Consider the following 14,540-nt stretch of genomic DNA (forward strand, 5'->3'; position numbering starts at 1 on the left):
GTGTGAAATCTACACGGATCACAAGAGTTTAAAATACATTTTTACTCAGAAAGAGCTCAATATGAGGCAGAGGAGATGGCTGGAATTGATTAAGGACTATGACTGTTCGATAAATTACCATCCTGGAAAGGCGAACGTAGTGGCCGATGCGCTGAGTCGGAAGGAAAGATTGAATATAATGATAACATCAAAAGAGTTATCCGAAGAAATCGGAAAATTTGAATTGGAACTTTGTGCTTATGGGAAAGTCAAAGAAGTTTGTCATGCAATGACCTTTCAGCCAACACTACTGGAAAAGATAAAGAAGTATCAAGAGGAAGTAATGGAAAAAGAGAAAAAATCAGTTATCTGGAGAAGAGATTAATACTAAAAGGGATGAGCAAGGAATACTAAGGTTTTCATCCAGAATATGGATTCCCCGTGTATCTGAATTAAAGAATGAGATCCTCCATGAAGCCCACCATTCGAAATTTTCAATCCACCCGGGAAGCACCAAGATGTATCAAGACTTAAAGAAGAACTTTTGGTGGCCAAATATGAAAAGAGACGTGGCAGAATGGGTTGCGAAGTGCTATACCTGTCAGAAAGTAAAGGCAGAACATCAACGACCAAGCGGATTAATTCAGCCCCTGAAGATTCCAGAATGGAAATGGGAAAATATCGCTATGGACTTTATAGTAGGACTACCGCGAACAAAATCCGGACATGACGCAATATGGGTTATAATTGATCGTCTTACGAAGTCGGCGCATTTCCTTCCAATAAATGAGAAGTCGTCACTGGACAAGTTGGTTCATCTGTATGTGCACGAAATCGTATTAAGGCATGGGGTACCTGTATCAATAGTTTCAGACAGAGATCCCCGATTTAACTCAAGATTCTGGAAGCAATTCCAGGAATGTCTTGGCACGAAGTTGAATATGAGCACGGCGTATCACCCGCAGACTGATGGCCAGAGTGAAAGAACAATTCAAACAATTGAAGACATGTTGCGCAGTTGTGCAATCGATTTTGCTGGAAGTTGGGACGACCACCTGCCATTAATTGAATTTTCATATAACAACAGCTATCATTCCAGTATCGGCATGCCACCATATGAAGCTTTGTACGGGCGAAAATGTAGATCACCAACAAGTTGGGATGAAGTAGGAGAAGGAAGAATTCTCGGCTCAGAATTGGTACAACAGTTGCATGACTCAGTCAAGTTAATTCAGAAAAGGTTGCTTGCTGCTCAAGATAGACAGAGGAAGTATGCGGATCCAGCGCGTAAGGATGTTCAATTCCAAATTGGCGAAGCTGTGTTGCTAAAAGTGTCACCTAGGAAAGGGTTGATAAGATTTGGCAAGAAAGGAAAGTTAGCACCTAGATACGTAGGTCCTTTTGAGATTTTGAGTCAAGTAGGAAAGGTGGCCTACGAGTTGGCCTTACCACCTCAGTATCAGCATGTGCATAATGTGTTCCATGTGTCGTTGCTTAAGAAGTACAATCCTGACGCTAGCCATGTGATAGAATATGAACCTGTAGAAATTCAGGCAGACCTGTCATTTGTGGAGCAACCGGTTAAAGTACTCGACTGGCAAGTAAAGAGTCTTAGAAATAAATCAGTAAAGTTAGTAAAAGTACTTTGGAGGAACCCTAAGGTCGAAGAGTCGACTTGGGAGTTAGAGTCTGATATGCGTTCCCGGTATCCTCATCTGTTCTCTTAGATTCTGGGGACAGAATCCCTTAAGGGGGAGAGGATGTTACGACCGGCATTTTATGTAATATTATTTGTGAATAATATTAAGTTAAATAAAAATATATTCAATGCTTGTACGTTTGTGTGAGTGAAAATTTCTGCATTATAAATTTGCTTTGGGTAGTATATGATTTTTCAAAGCAAGAATTTATTTAATTTCTTTATTTTTGATTTATAAGGAATATTCTAAGCTTTGGAAAAATTTTCTTTTAAAAGACATTTTGTTCACAAATTGTGAAAATGATTTTATAAAGTCTCTAAAAATCCAAGTTATTTTATGGTATAAATTTTATAATTTTTGAACTTGTATTTTATTATATAAAAATAAATCTTTGAAAATTAGTTGCTTAATAATTATCAAATTACATGATTACCCTTGCATGCAAACTCTCTTCTATTCAACCAAGGGGCAAGGAGGGCAATTCCAACCCCACTCACTTTCATTTTACTAGCCACATTACTATTTTGTCCTTGCATGCAAATCTACCTAACTAAGATTGGAAGGTTACTATTGTAATTTCTCTCATCCACTCACTTATGGGCAAATAAAAACCAAGTAAACATGACAAACACACCACTTTCACTCCACCATTTCCACACTTCTCCTCCCTCCTCCCTCTCCTCTCGGCCCCCCCCCCCTCTCCTCTCGGGTTTTTAGCCGAAAACCTACCCCCTCCCCTTTTCTTCATTCCACATTCAAGTTTCCACCTTCCATACAAGTAAATATTACTTCCTATATCATGATCATTCATATTTCAAAGAGTTTTGAGTAGAAAGTTTAAGTTTAAGGGTTGCATGTAAAGGTTTTAGTGAAACTCAAAATACAATCTTGATTCTTATGGATTTAAGGTTGTTTTCGAGAGGACTACAATAAATGGATAAGTGCCAAGTCTTGAGAAGGAAACTCTTGATGATTTAATGGCCATTTCCATCCATTTCATTCGGCCATGACCATATGGGAGCCGAATGAATGGTCCTTGAAATCATTCTTGTTGTTTTGTTCAATTTTTGCATGTTTATGTGATAATGACTTGAATTTTGTGGTGAAAATTTGATAAAACTCCTTGCATGCTAAGTGATCATCTAGGTATACCTTATGCTAGGCTTGCATGTCAATTTTAAGATGGAATATATGTAGAAAATATGTTGTTTTGGTTTGAAAAACCCGAAGGCATGCATGCATGTGGAATTCTCTTAGTTTGTTGTAAGATTTTGATCATTTGGAAAAGATTTTGTTAGTGAGCCTTAATTTCAGTAGGAATAATGTGATAATATTGATTTATGCTTCTTGTTGCATGGTAATAATTTGTGGTTATCTTTTATAAAAATATATATCTTGTTGTTTCAAAAGCATGAAGATTTGCGATTTGTTAAGAGTAGTCTCTTTTGTTTTGCCATAATTGCACCTTAGGTAAGGATGATCTCACCAAGGTTATTTTGAGAAAAAGGGAGTTAGTTCAGTAGAATACCAAGTATAGGTCTTGGTTTAAGTATTTAGTTGTTGATAATTGGGTTTGTCAAGTCAAAACCTTGGAAAATGAGAGTTATAGTTTCTGCAGAAAAATCAGTTTAGTACCCTGAGGTTTAGAGTGAGTTTTGACCATGTCATTGATGTGCACTTTGAGGCCCAAGCCACCAGAAGTTAGTATGGGGAGTATATAATAGGTTTTAGGAGTTGGTTGGAGGTTTGCATGTCATTTGGTTAGGTGCACAAGTAGAATAACAAAATCTGTCCAGCAGGGGACAGTTTTGTTGCAACTTAGAAATAGGGAGATTTGGCCATGTCATGGGTAGGCCCTCATTAGGCCCAATTGAGCCTTAGTTAGAGGGTATGTCAGAGAAGTTTTTCCAACCATAGTTCATAGGATATGAGCTAGAACCATGTGTCACAAGTTAATTCAAGTCAGGGCATTTTCTGCCCAGAAAAACAGGGGAACCTTGGACTTTTAGCTTAGGCCCAAGAAGGCCCAAGCCAGGCCTTTGAGCCACATCAAGCTTGTGAGATGCCCTTAGGTCAGGAGAGTCTTGTGTAAAAATTTTGAAGAAAAACTTGTAGTTTAAGAGTGTCTAATGCACTCAAGAAACCTTAGTTACCATTCTGAAATTTGCACCAGTGAGCACTTTCACTTATCACATAGTTTTAGGACACTTAGAAGTGAGTATTAGGTCGACCACCATAGTTGTAAGATAGTATAAGGTCAGTAGAACAAAAGGCACAAGTGAGGGTCAATAGGTTTTGGATAATTTAGGAAAGGCACATTGAGTTAGGAAGCCCAAATTCGAAGACTTCGTTTAGTTAGCGACCAAGTAACTTAAGTGGTGAGTCGAGATCATCCAAGCCTAGTGTGGCATTATGGTGTATATGATGTTATTTGGTATTAATATACGATATGTGATTATGTGGCTACGTGTGTACATTTGAAAATATAAATGGTGGATATGAATTAAGTGTGTATAGGCCTAAGTGCCATCCATGTTTAATTTCGGGTTGTAAATAGGTTAAGATGGAAAGAATATATTATAATGAGGATTATTATTATTTATGTAGGATCTCGAGACGAGGGAAAACTTGCCATAAAAGTCGAGTGAAGCTCCAGTTGTTGCTCCTACCAGTCAGACCAGACCAGTCTATCTCAAGGCAAGTGATTCAACTTGACCTTCGCATTTACTGTAAACAGTTCATATATATATCGATGCAATTATCCTGAGTCATTTTGATATATTTAAATCAAGAGTATCTTTTGTTTATCTTTGAGTTACATAGAGATGCCATGAACCCTCGAGTACGTATTGCAAGTAGTTCAAAAGTCTTTCATGATAGTTTAATGCCATGATAAAATAGAGATGTGTTATAATACCTTATTGATCCTTTTGATTATCATGCTATTGATCCCTGAGAAATCTTGATGTTGCACCCTGATGCTTTGATTCAACTCTTGAAATAACCTCGATAGAAACTTTATCTTGATACCTAAAAGCCAATCTTTTCTTAAATTCATTCATGATTGTTTGATAACCCTATCCTTACCCTAAAGCTTGATACCCTGTTATATCTTGAGCTGATGATCACTTCCTTTATATTTTAGCACCTCTATCCTATTGGAACCAGTGATGCTTATCTTCTTGATGTTCTAATACCTATACCTTGTCTACAACCATTGCTTTAAGCCTAGTTTGGCATTACTCTTTCATATTATCCAATAGCCTTGCTTAATTTCCTTGTCAAAATTCTTGTTTATGGAAATCTCTCGATTACCCTAATATAGTAAAGTCTAGTGGATCATGGCCCTGAGATTTAGTGTCATATTTCCAGTATTTCAAGTTGATCTATAATCCCCTGATAAAAAAAAATGATTTCAGTCAAAAGAGATTTTGTCATAAATCGGCATCAGTTTTCAAAATGAATAAAAGGTGGATTTTTCAGTCCCAAAGGGGGACAAATGTTTTCTTGAATGGTGGATCTGGACTGAGACGCGAGTCCTTTCCACACTTATATTAGGCTTAAAAGTTGCCTAGGGATTCCCAATAATGTTTTAGAACCCAGCGAGGTTCGGGATTACTTCGCGGCTGATCACCGGCTGTAATCCGTAGCGTCATAAAATGATTTTGATTAAGAATGGTTTTAAAATTTGTTTTGATGCAAGCAAAATGATGCCAACTCACATAAGTTTTATCTCTCGATTATCATTGATTATGTCATTCCATTGTCATTCCTAAAGGTATATCTCGATTTATGCTTTGCGTTGTATTGTTAGCACTTGTTGAGCTTTTGGCTCACTTCTTGCTTTACCCTGATATTACAGCTAGCAGCCATGGTTAGATTCAAGCAGACTGCCCGTAAGACCTGTGATGCTGATGCTTATGTTCGAGCTCAGGTAGAATAAGTAATAATAGTTGTGTGAGGACTCGGTATTTGTAATCAGATGTAATAGTTGGTAGTGTTGGGCTGTTCCAAACCCTAAACTGTAAGATCTTGGATTTTGGTTGTGTAATACTCATTAAAATGATGTAATAGCTATAATTATTTTGCTATTTAAGTTGGGGGTGTGACATGCTGTTTCTTTGAACGCCAAGAAATAACCATAGGACCTAGCATAAGACTATATGTACCAACTGATTTCCTATCATTGGGATCTCCTCCCCAATCACTGTCACTGAACACTTTAATATCCAAAGAATTATCAGCAGGAAAAATAAGACCATGTGTCATTGTAAACTTGAGATACCTTAATACCCTAATAGCAGCAACCATATGTTTCTCACGTGGAGCATGAAGAAACTGACTCAATAAATGCACAGAAAATGTAATATCAGGTCTGTAAGAATTCAGATATAACAATTTCCCAATACATGCCATGTAGGCAGATGGATTATCAATCAAATTACCAGACCTTTTATCATCATGAAGTTTCAGATGTGGATCAAGAGGAACATATAAAGGTCGGCAATCTAAAAAGTCAGCTGATGTCAAGAGATCAGTAATAAATTTCTGTTTTGTAATAAAAAACCATTGTCTGATCTGGAAATTTCAAGACCAAAATAGTATTTAACAGCTCCCAAAATTTTAATGTTGAACTTCATATCCAACAGATGTTTCAAATCATTAATTATATCTTTATTGTTGCCAGAAAGGAGAATGTCATCCACATAAATGACCACAGCCACAAAAACTTCATTTTTAGAATAAGTATACAATGGATAATCTGTTTTTTACTGCACATACCCAATTTCTAAGAGATAAGCTGATAACTTGGCAAACCACCTCCTATAAGCTTGTCTGAGTCCATAAATGGATTTAATAAGCCTACATACTAAATTTGAAGCAACAGACCAAGTATCATAGCCTAAAGGTAATTGCATATAGATCTCTTCCTCCAAGTCACCATGCAAGAAAGCATTATTTACATCTAACTGTTCTACATGCCATCCTTTTGCTGATCCAATTGCAAGCAAACACCTAACTGTTACCATCTTAGCAACAGGTGCAAAAGTTTCATGAAAATCCACCCCTTTTATCTGATTATACCCTTTTGCTACTAATCTTGCCTTATGCCTCTCATTTTGACCATTTGCCAAATATTTAATTTTGTAAACCCACTTTGATCCAATGGCTTTCTTTCCTGGTGGTAGACTAACCAATTCCCAAGTATTATTCTGTTCAAGGGTTGTTAATTCTTTTTGCATAGCTTCAATCCATTTTGGATTTGAAACTGCCTGATAATAATTATCAGGTCAGCAACCAAAGCAGAATGAGCAAAGAAAGTTATATGATCAATAGATTGAGGTAGAAAATGATAAAAATGAGCTTTAGAAGGTTTAGTGAAAACATGATAGTCATTCCACCATTTTGGTCTAGTGGAATGCCTGACAGATTGTCTAGGAATAACACTAGTATTCTGACTAATGTCTTGCATATCCAAAATAGGTGAATCTGAATTCTCATTTAAATGTTGAGAATTATTAGATAGAGAAGGAGTTTGATCAAAAACTGATGAATCTGAAAAAAAGTTATCAGAAAGTTGTTGAACAAGTATAGACTTTGGAATGGAAGGTGATATAATTATCGATTTATTATTAACTGATGGTGTATTGTTGATAAAAGGTGAAGAATTATCAGCTGAATACCAATCCAAGAAATTGTAAGTGGTCATGCCTTTATTCTGAGCAATGTAAGGAAACAAATGCTCATGAAAAATTACATGTCTACTAACAAATGTAGTATGAGATTCTAAATTGAGCAGCTTATATCCTTTTTGATAAAATGGATATCCAAGAAATATAGATTTAACTGCTCTTGCAGCAAACTTGTCATTTGAATGAACTGAAGCATAACAAAGACAACCAAATGCTTTAAGAGTAGAATAATCAAGAATTTTACCATGAAGCACTTCAAAAGGTGATTTATATTTCAAAACAGGAGTTGGTAAGAAGTTTATGAGATAAATAGTTGTCAATACACAATCTCCCCAAAACTTTAATGGTAACCCTGATTGAAACCTTAAACCCCTTAACATTTTTAATAAATGCCAATATTTTCTTTCTACCATGGCATTCTGCTGTGGAGTATAAGGACAATATGTCTAATGTATAATGCCATGACAAGCTAAAAGATGCCTAAAAGACTGATTTATGAACTCAGAACCATTATATGTCCTATTTAATAGTAGAGTTGAACTGAGTAGCTACATAAACAAGAAATTCCTTAAAAAGATAAAAAAAACTTGTTGCTTAGAACTCATAAGAAAAACCCAAGTGGCTCTATTATGATCATCGACAAGAGTAAGAAAATATTTGTTTCCATGATTGGTTTCAACACTATATGGACCCCATACATCTATATGAATAAGATCAAATTTAGAAATAGCACAAGATTCACTATGCTTAGGAAAAGCAAGCTTACATTATTTGGATAAAGGACAAATGGGACAATCTTTATTACAGACATTTGTAACAGGCTTAAGAAGAGGAATGTGTTGTAGAATAACATCAGAAGTATGTCCTAGTCTAAGATGCCATAGTTTGGACATAGCAACATGATCATTACTGTGAACAGTTACATTGGTAGCCAAAGGCAAAGAAGAAGTAGTTTGAGTTGAAGCCAATAAAGGAGATGAAAGATAATACAAGTCATTTCTTGCTTCACCAGTATCTAGGAACTGCTTATGAGTCTGGTCCTGAAATAAACAGTGAGTGGCAAAGAAAGTGGCAACACAATTACTGTCTTGAACTAACTTTGAGATTGAAAGTAAATTGCAATTGAAATCAGGAAGATAAAGCACATTAAGCAATGTGAGTTTAGAATTTAAAATGGCTTCACCTACTTGAGTAACAAGTAAGATTTGTTTATTAGGTAAAGCTACATGGAATGGTTTTGAAAGTGTCTTGATGTTACTAAGCAAAGTTAGATTAAAACACATACGACTCGAAGCTCCAGTATCTAATATCCAAATATCTGATAAACCATGTAGGACAGAAGTATGAAAGCTATAAGCCATACCTGCAGATTGCATATGATCTTCAGGTGAATTGAAAGAACCTTTCTTCTGTATCATTAGCAACATTAAGTTGTTCATGTGAGAAACTTGAGATTGTAAATCTTCTATAGAAAATTTAGTAGTAGAATCTATGGAAATCCCTTATTTCTGAGCATTAAACTGCATAACATTTGCATTGTTAGCAGAATGGTTGGAACACATAACAGCTTGTGGTAATGGCCTGAAGCCATAATTTCCAGAATTTCCCTGATTGTGAGTAAATTTGCCTTTCACTTTTCTTTTATCTGGATAACCAATAAGTTTATAACACTGTTCTCTCAGGTGTCCTTCCTTGTTACAATAAGAACATTTCAATCCTGATTTGTTGTTTTGCTGCACTCCAGTAGAAGTTTTAGCATAATTGGAACCAAAATTTGCTTTTGCATTCTGAGAAACAAAATTAGCAGCACCTTGACTACTATTAGTTCTTGCAATTCCTAAAAAGGAATTTGGTATGTAACTACCCTGCTTCTGTTTCTCATCTTGCTTAACCAAGGAAAAGGCTTATGAAATTGAAGGTAAAGGGGACATCATAAGAATATGTCCTCTGGCTGTAGAATAACTATCATTCAGTCCTATTAGAAATTGTAGCAGTTTCTTTCTTTGCTCTCTTTCCTCCTGCAACTTGTGGTTTCCACAAGTGCAACCACATTTACACACAGTAACCATTTCCAAGGCAACATATTCATCCCACAAATTCTTAAGTTTGTGATAATTGATTTTAACATATTTGCCACCCTGCTCTAAAGCATGAAGATCCTTTAAGACTTGATATACTCTATGTCCATTGACACTAGAGAACTGGTCATGGAGTTCTTCCAAAACTTCTTGAGATGATGTCACAAGATCCATTCCATTACTTATTTCCTCAGAAACTGTGTTTAATATCAACTTATAACCTTGTCCTTGACACGATCCCATTGTGCTATCAAACTAGAAGTTTCTTCAGGTTTCTTATAGGATCCATTTACAATACCTAGCTTATTTTTAGCCGACAAAGCAATCAAAATAGAACGTTTCCATGGACCAAAATTTTCTGTTCATATTAGTTTTTTAGAGATCAAAACTAAGTATGGATGATCAATGTTTTGTAGAAACAGCGGATGAAGATTGGACTCAATAGAAACTTGATCAAGATTATCAGTACTTGTGGTTTCATTAGTCGTACTAGTCGAATTTACATTGTGATTCTCAGCATGAGTATTATTATCCATAACTACATTAGCATAAGAAAGCCTAGTTGTTTTCCCCAAATTTTGACCTAACATGATGCATCAAATCATAGTTCTCCATAATTATTAACAAATCTTAGCTAATCAACAAGTTTTCATCAGGAAACATCAATCTTATCCCAAGAAATCACAAATCATAGATGAAAAACCGTTCAATTGAAACTAATTCGAGAAATTAATCAATTGAACCTGTGAAACGAACCAGTGGAGATCTGAAATGAAGACAAAAATCATCAAATACGCGGATCTTTGCTTTGATACCATATTAACTTTGTTAATCTACATCACGATGTATATCATTCATAAACGAGACATCGAGGAAGATTGAGAGATAGAGAGATATAGAGAGAGATAGAGAGAGAGAGATATATGAAAACTCGTCAATTTTGTTCTTTTCCCCGTATCTTTATTTAGTTTTAGATTTATAAACGTATGTGTTGATAGGGTAATTTGATAATAACAAACTTCGAGTTTCATCACCGAAATTAAGATCTACAATATTGGTTGAATATGGGATTGCAATTGTAAGAATTTATTTTATTGTGGGTCTTGTCGGTTATGGCTAGCTCAGCTTTCAACCTTTTTAACCTACTCTTGCAATGTGCCTATGTATGTTTATTTGCAGGAAATCAAATTAACATAATTCTTCTTGAAAAATAATAAACTCATACGGGTTAGGTTTTCCATTCTGAGGCCTAGTCACAAACGCCCAAGACTCAACTACACTCTAAGGACTTCACGGGTACGCCATCGACCAAACCTAGTAGTTGACACTAACCGCGACCAGCTGCCTTCGTAGTCAAAGTAATTCAGGTATAACCATAACTTATGTTGAAGTTATAACTTGACAGTTGGAATGCCACATCAACATGGCATGATTATACATATTTTCTTATTATTTGTAAATAATTAGTAGTTAGTTCTGCTGACAGATTTTTCCGTCAATTATATTTCTGGCATATATTCATTTGCCTCATTGTACAACACAGATTAGACAATTCAATTCAATTCAAGATGGCTTTTTATCTCAATAAACACACACATTCCCTTTTTCCCCCTCCCCCTCCCTCCCCCCCCCCCGTCTCTCTCCCTCTCTCCCCCCCTCTCTCTCTGCAGTGTTAACATATTAGTTACACTACATGGATACAATTCACAAATATAGAACTTGTAGTTTTACATGGAATCGGGGCAATAGTGCGATCAATAACAATTTCTAAATTCTACAAGCTTTGTTTCAATCTTCAATGGCGTAACTTTCTTAATCTCGTTTATCTATTTCTGCAACTCATAGTTTATCTTTTACATACTCGTTTTTCTCAGATCTTATCTGTTTGATTTCGTACTATTGAAATCATTTCAGTCTTTGTTAATTTTTTCTTATTCTCACAGGCAAAATGTCTATTTTTCATCATTTTATGTGCAATCTTAATGATAAGAACGATTAAACAATAATTTTTAGTCTCGATGATTGATGATTCTCATTGTTCTTGTTGACCATACAGATTAGTTGTTAAATTCACAGTAAACAATTTCTTGAAGTCAAATCTGCAATTGCATCGCACCTGTTTATTTTTCTCACTCGAGTTAATTCAGTTACGCTTCTTTCTTATAGAGTATATATTTTTTAAAGGATTTTATTCTCATATATATGATATTATATCATTAATTGGATATTATTAATTAGAGTTTATTTTTTTATAACAGGTGATTAAAAAATTCCAAACTTTAGTTGAAATTGGGCTTATTTGGACTTGAATCATAAGAAAATTCGGATTTATTGGGCTCCACGAGCATCCACCGCTGTTTGGGCATTAACTTGAGTTCTAGACATCAGATTTGGGAGATCTTATAGTCCATGTGAAGCTAAAAGAATTATCTACAGTTTAGAAGTATTTCAACGACAAAATTCTAACTGAGTCATCCCAGAATCAGGTCTAGAAACTAGCTTATGAATTATACATCGGAATCCAATTTATTTTGGAAAAAATATTAAAACTCTTTATTATATTAGGTTTTATATATAGTTGCAAAGAATGATAACATATTATAGAATAGAATAGAGATATAACTGTATTCTTGAGAGAAGGGATAGAGATAGCTTGAGAGGGAGATTGGAAGAAAGAGTGAAGGGATTGATAAGTGGCATTTTATACCACTTAGAGCGTCTTAAAATTAAATTGGTGCCTTGAAATCAAGTATTTTGTGTATTTGATGCGTTTTTCTAGTGTTTGTGCATTTCAGGGTATTAGTTGCATTTCAGAGGAGTAATCATTAAGAATAAGCCTTGGCATGTGTTCACCATTGCGAGAGGAAGGAAATGGGTAGATTACAGCGAAGAAATGGAGCAAACTCAGGATTTTTCCAGTAGGGTCCTGAGCGCCCGCTCAGCTATGCTGAGCGGCCGCGCAGAAAGCTGAGCGCCCGCTCAACTATGCTGAGCGGCCGCGCAGGGTCGGGAAAAAAAGATAAATTATTTTAGGACTTCTACTTCTGTTTGGCTTCCACTTCAATGTAATCTGAGTTTTATGGGACTATTATATAAGTAGATTTAGAGACGTTTCACGAGGAGGATGGTGGTATTAAGCAAGGAGCAAAGGAGATAAGGAAGAAGACCGTTTTAGCACACAGCAACGAAGAGAAAGCATATTTTCTTGTGAATCTTATTTTGTTGTAACGTTGGATGCTAGTTTTCTTACTTTGAACTTAATTACTCTTGTGATGTACTCTGATTTAATATAATTAGTTTAGTTATTATTTTCTTGTGTTTGTTTATCATGATTTCATATGAACCCATGATGACGATAAGTGCTATTATGGGCTAATCGTGATCATGGGGTCGTAACAGATTTACTATGGAATTCTTTAGTTAATTGTTTAATACTTTAGTGTGTGATGATTGTATGATATCTAGTATTGGTTGTGCGTATTCGTCTTATGTGCGTCGCGAACATATAAGATAGGGTGTTAATCTCTTGTGAAGCGACGGTGGATCTTGAGATTTAGAACTTGCCATGCTAACATAGGTTCATGTATGATGTGCATGATTAGGGGGTAACTCTAACAGTTTTATTTGCCCTGTGTAATCAAAAGGAATAACTTGTGCTTAAATCGTTATGTTGTCAATTTCTGTAGACATATAGGAACTCAATATAATTGATGCCTATTCAACTTCTATCTTAATTGTGGATGCTTGGTAGAATGGTATGAGTACAATGAAAGTTGGCTTTTATCAGTTTCGTGTTATTCGATTAATATCATCACTGTCACATGCTAAGGTAATAACAATAACTATTGAAGGAAGTAGTAATGAAGTTATGATCTCATGAGTGTTTTAATATTGTTAATTGAAGTGATTAATTAAGTAATTAATTATATTTAATATTTAGTCAACAATTCTAAGTGTTAGTGTCTTAACATTGAGAAGTAATCATACATTGGTGCGTGAGTTAATTAAACAATAATTAGTCTGAGTCTCTGTGGGAACGAACTAGAAAGTATTCTATATTACTTGCGAACACGTATACTTGCATGTATTTTTAGCGCGTGTTTCCACCCTAACAAGTTTTTGGCGCCGCTGCCGGGGACTCGGCGTATTTGTTTAGTTTATGTACTTACCATCATTGGTCATTAGGACTCAGTGATTAGGACGTAGTTGTTACTTATTGTTTCTGGTTGTGTTTCAGGTACTTAAGCGAGCGTTTATGCAAACTCGTTCTCGTACTCGCAAGAGGACTTTAGATATAGCTGAGGAGACAGACAAAGTTCTTGATATTCCAGAGAAGATAGATTTTGAAGATTCGGATTCAGGAACTGAGCAGAATGAACCAGTAATCATGGGTGATCGTATTGTTCAGGCTGATCCAGCTCTTATGGACTTTTCTCGGCCTAAAATTGATGACATTCAGTCAAGCATTCTTCATCCGGTTATTCAAGCTAACACCTTTGAAATCAAGCCGGGCACTATTCAGATGGTGCAGAATTCTGTTTCTTTTGGAGGAGCTGCGACTGAAGACCCCAACATGTACATAAGGAATTTTGTCGAGATCTGCAGCACTTTCAAGTATAATGGCGTGACTGATGAGGCTATCAAGCTGAGGCTTTTCCCATTCTCACTGAGGGACAAAGCTAAGGACTGGTTACATTCTGAACCAGTTGGGTCCATCACTACATGGCAAGATCTTGCGCAAAAGTTTCTGGTGAAGTTTTATCCGATGGCAAAGACTGCTGCTATGAGGAGTGCTCTTACTCAGTTTGCGCAGCAACCGACAGAATCTATGTGCGAAGCTTGGGAACGCTACAAAGAAATGTTGAGAAAGTGTCCACATCATGGAATGCCCGATTGGATGGTGATCACTTGTTTCTATAATGGTTTGGGGGCCCAATCTCGGCCCATGCTCGATGCAGCAGCTGGAGGCGCCTTATGGGCCAAAAGCTATACTGAGGCTTATAATCTTATCGAGACTATGGCTGCAAATGAGCATCAAAACCCAACTCAGAGGATGATGCCTGGGAAGGTAGCAGGTATTCTGGAAGTCG

General features: G+C 36.0%; 1 protein-coding gene and 1 non-coding gene across 2 annotated transcripts; both read right to left on the reverse strand.

Moving 5' to 3' along the window:
• Positions 1–5,771: 5,771 nt before the first annotated feature.
• On the reverse strand, positions 5,772–8,811 carry LOC141659696 (uncharacterized). The gene is made up of 5 exons (XM_074466624.1): positions 8,178–8,811; positions 7,987–8,072; positions 7,066–7,398; positions 6,551–6,952; positions 5,772–6,257 (listed from the first exon to the last, which is right to left on the reverse strand). The coding sequence occupies exons 1-5, from the start codon at positions 8,809–8,811 to the stop codon at positions 5,772–5,774; spliced, it is 1,941 nt and encodes a 646-aa protein (XP_074322725.1).
• A 5,419-nt stretch (positions 8,812–14,230) lies between these two features.
• Positions 14,231–14,337, reverse strand: LOC141663002 (small nucleolar RNA R71). The gene has a single exon (XR_012551096.1). It is a non-coding gene; the product is annotated as a small nucleolar RNA R71 (small nucleolar RNA).
• Between the last annotated feature and the right edge of the window lie 203 nt (positions 14,338–14,540).

The sequence above is a fragment of the Apium graveolens genome, chromosome 5 (assembly GCF_009905375.1).
Source record: "Apium graveolens cultivar Ventura chromosome 5, ASM990537v1, whole genome shotgun sequence".
Lineage (NCBI taxonomy): Eukaryota > Viridiplantae > Streptophyta > Magnoliopsida > Apiales > Apiaceae > Apium > Apium graveolens.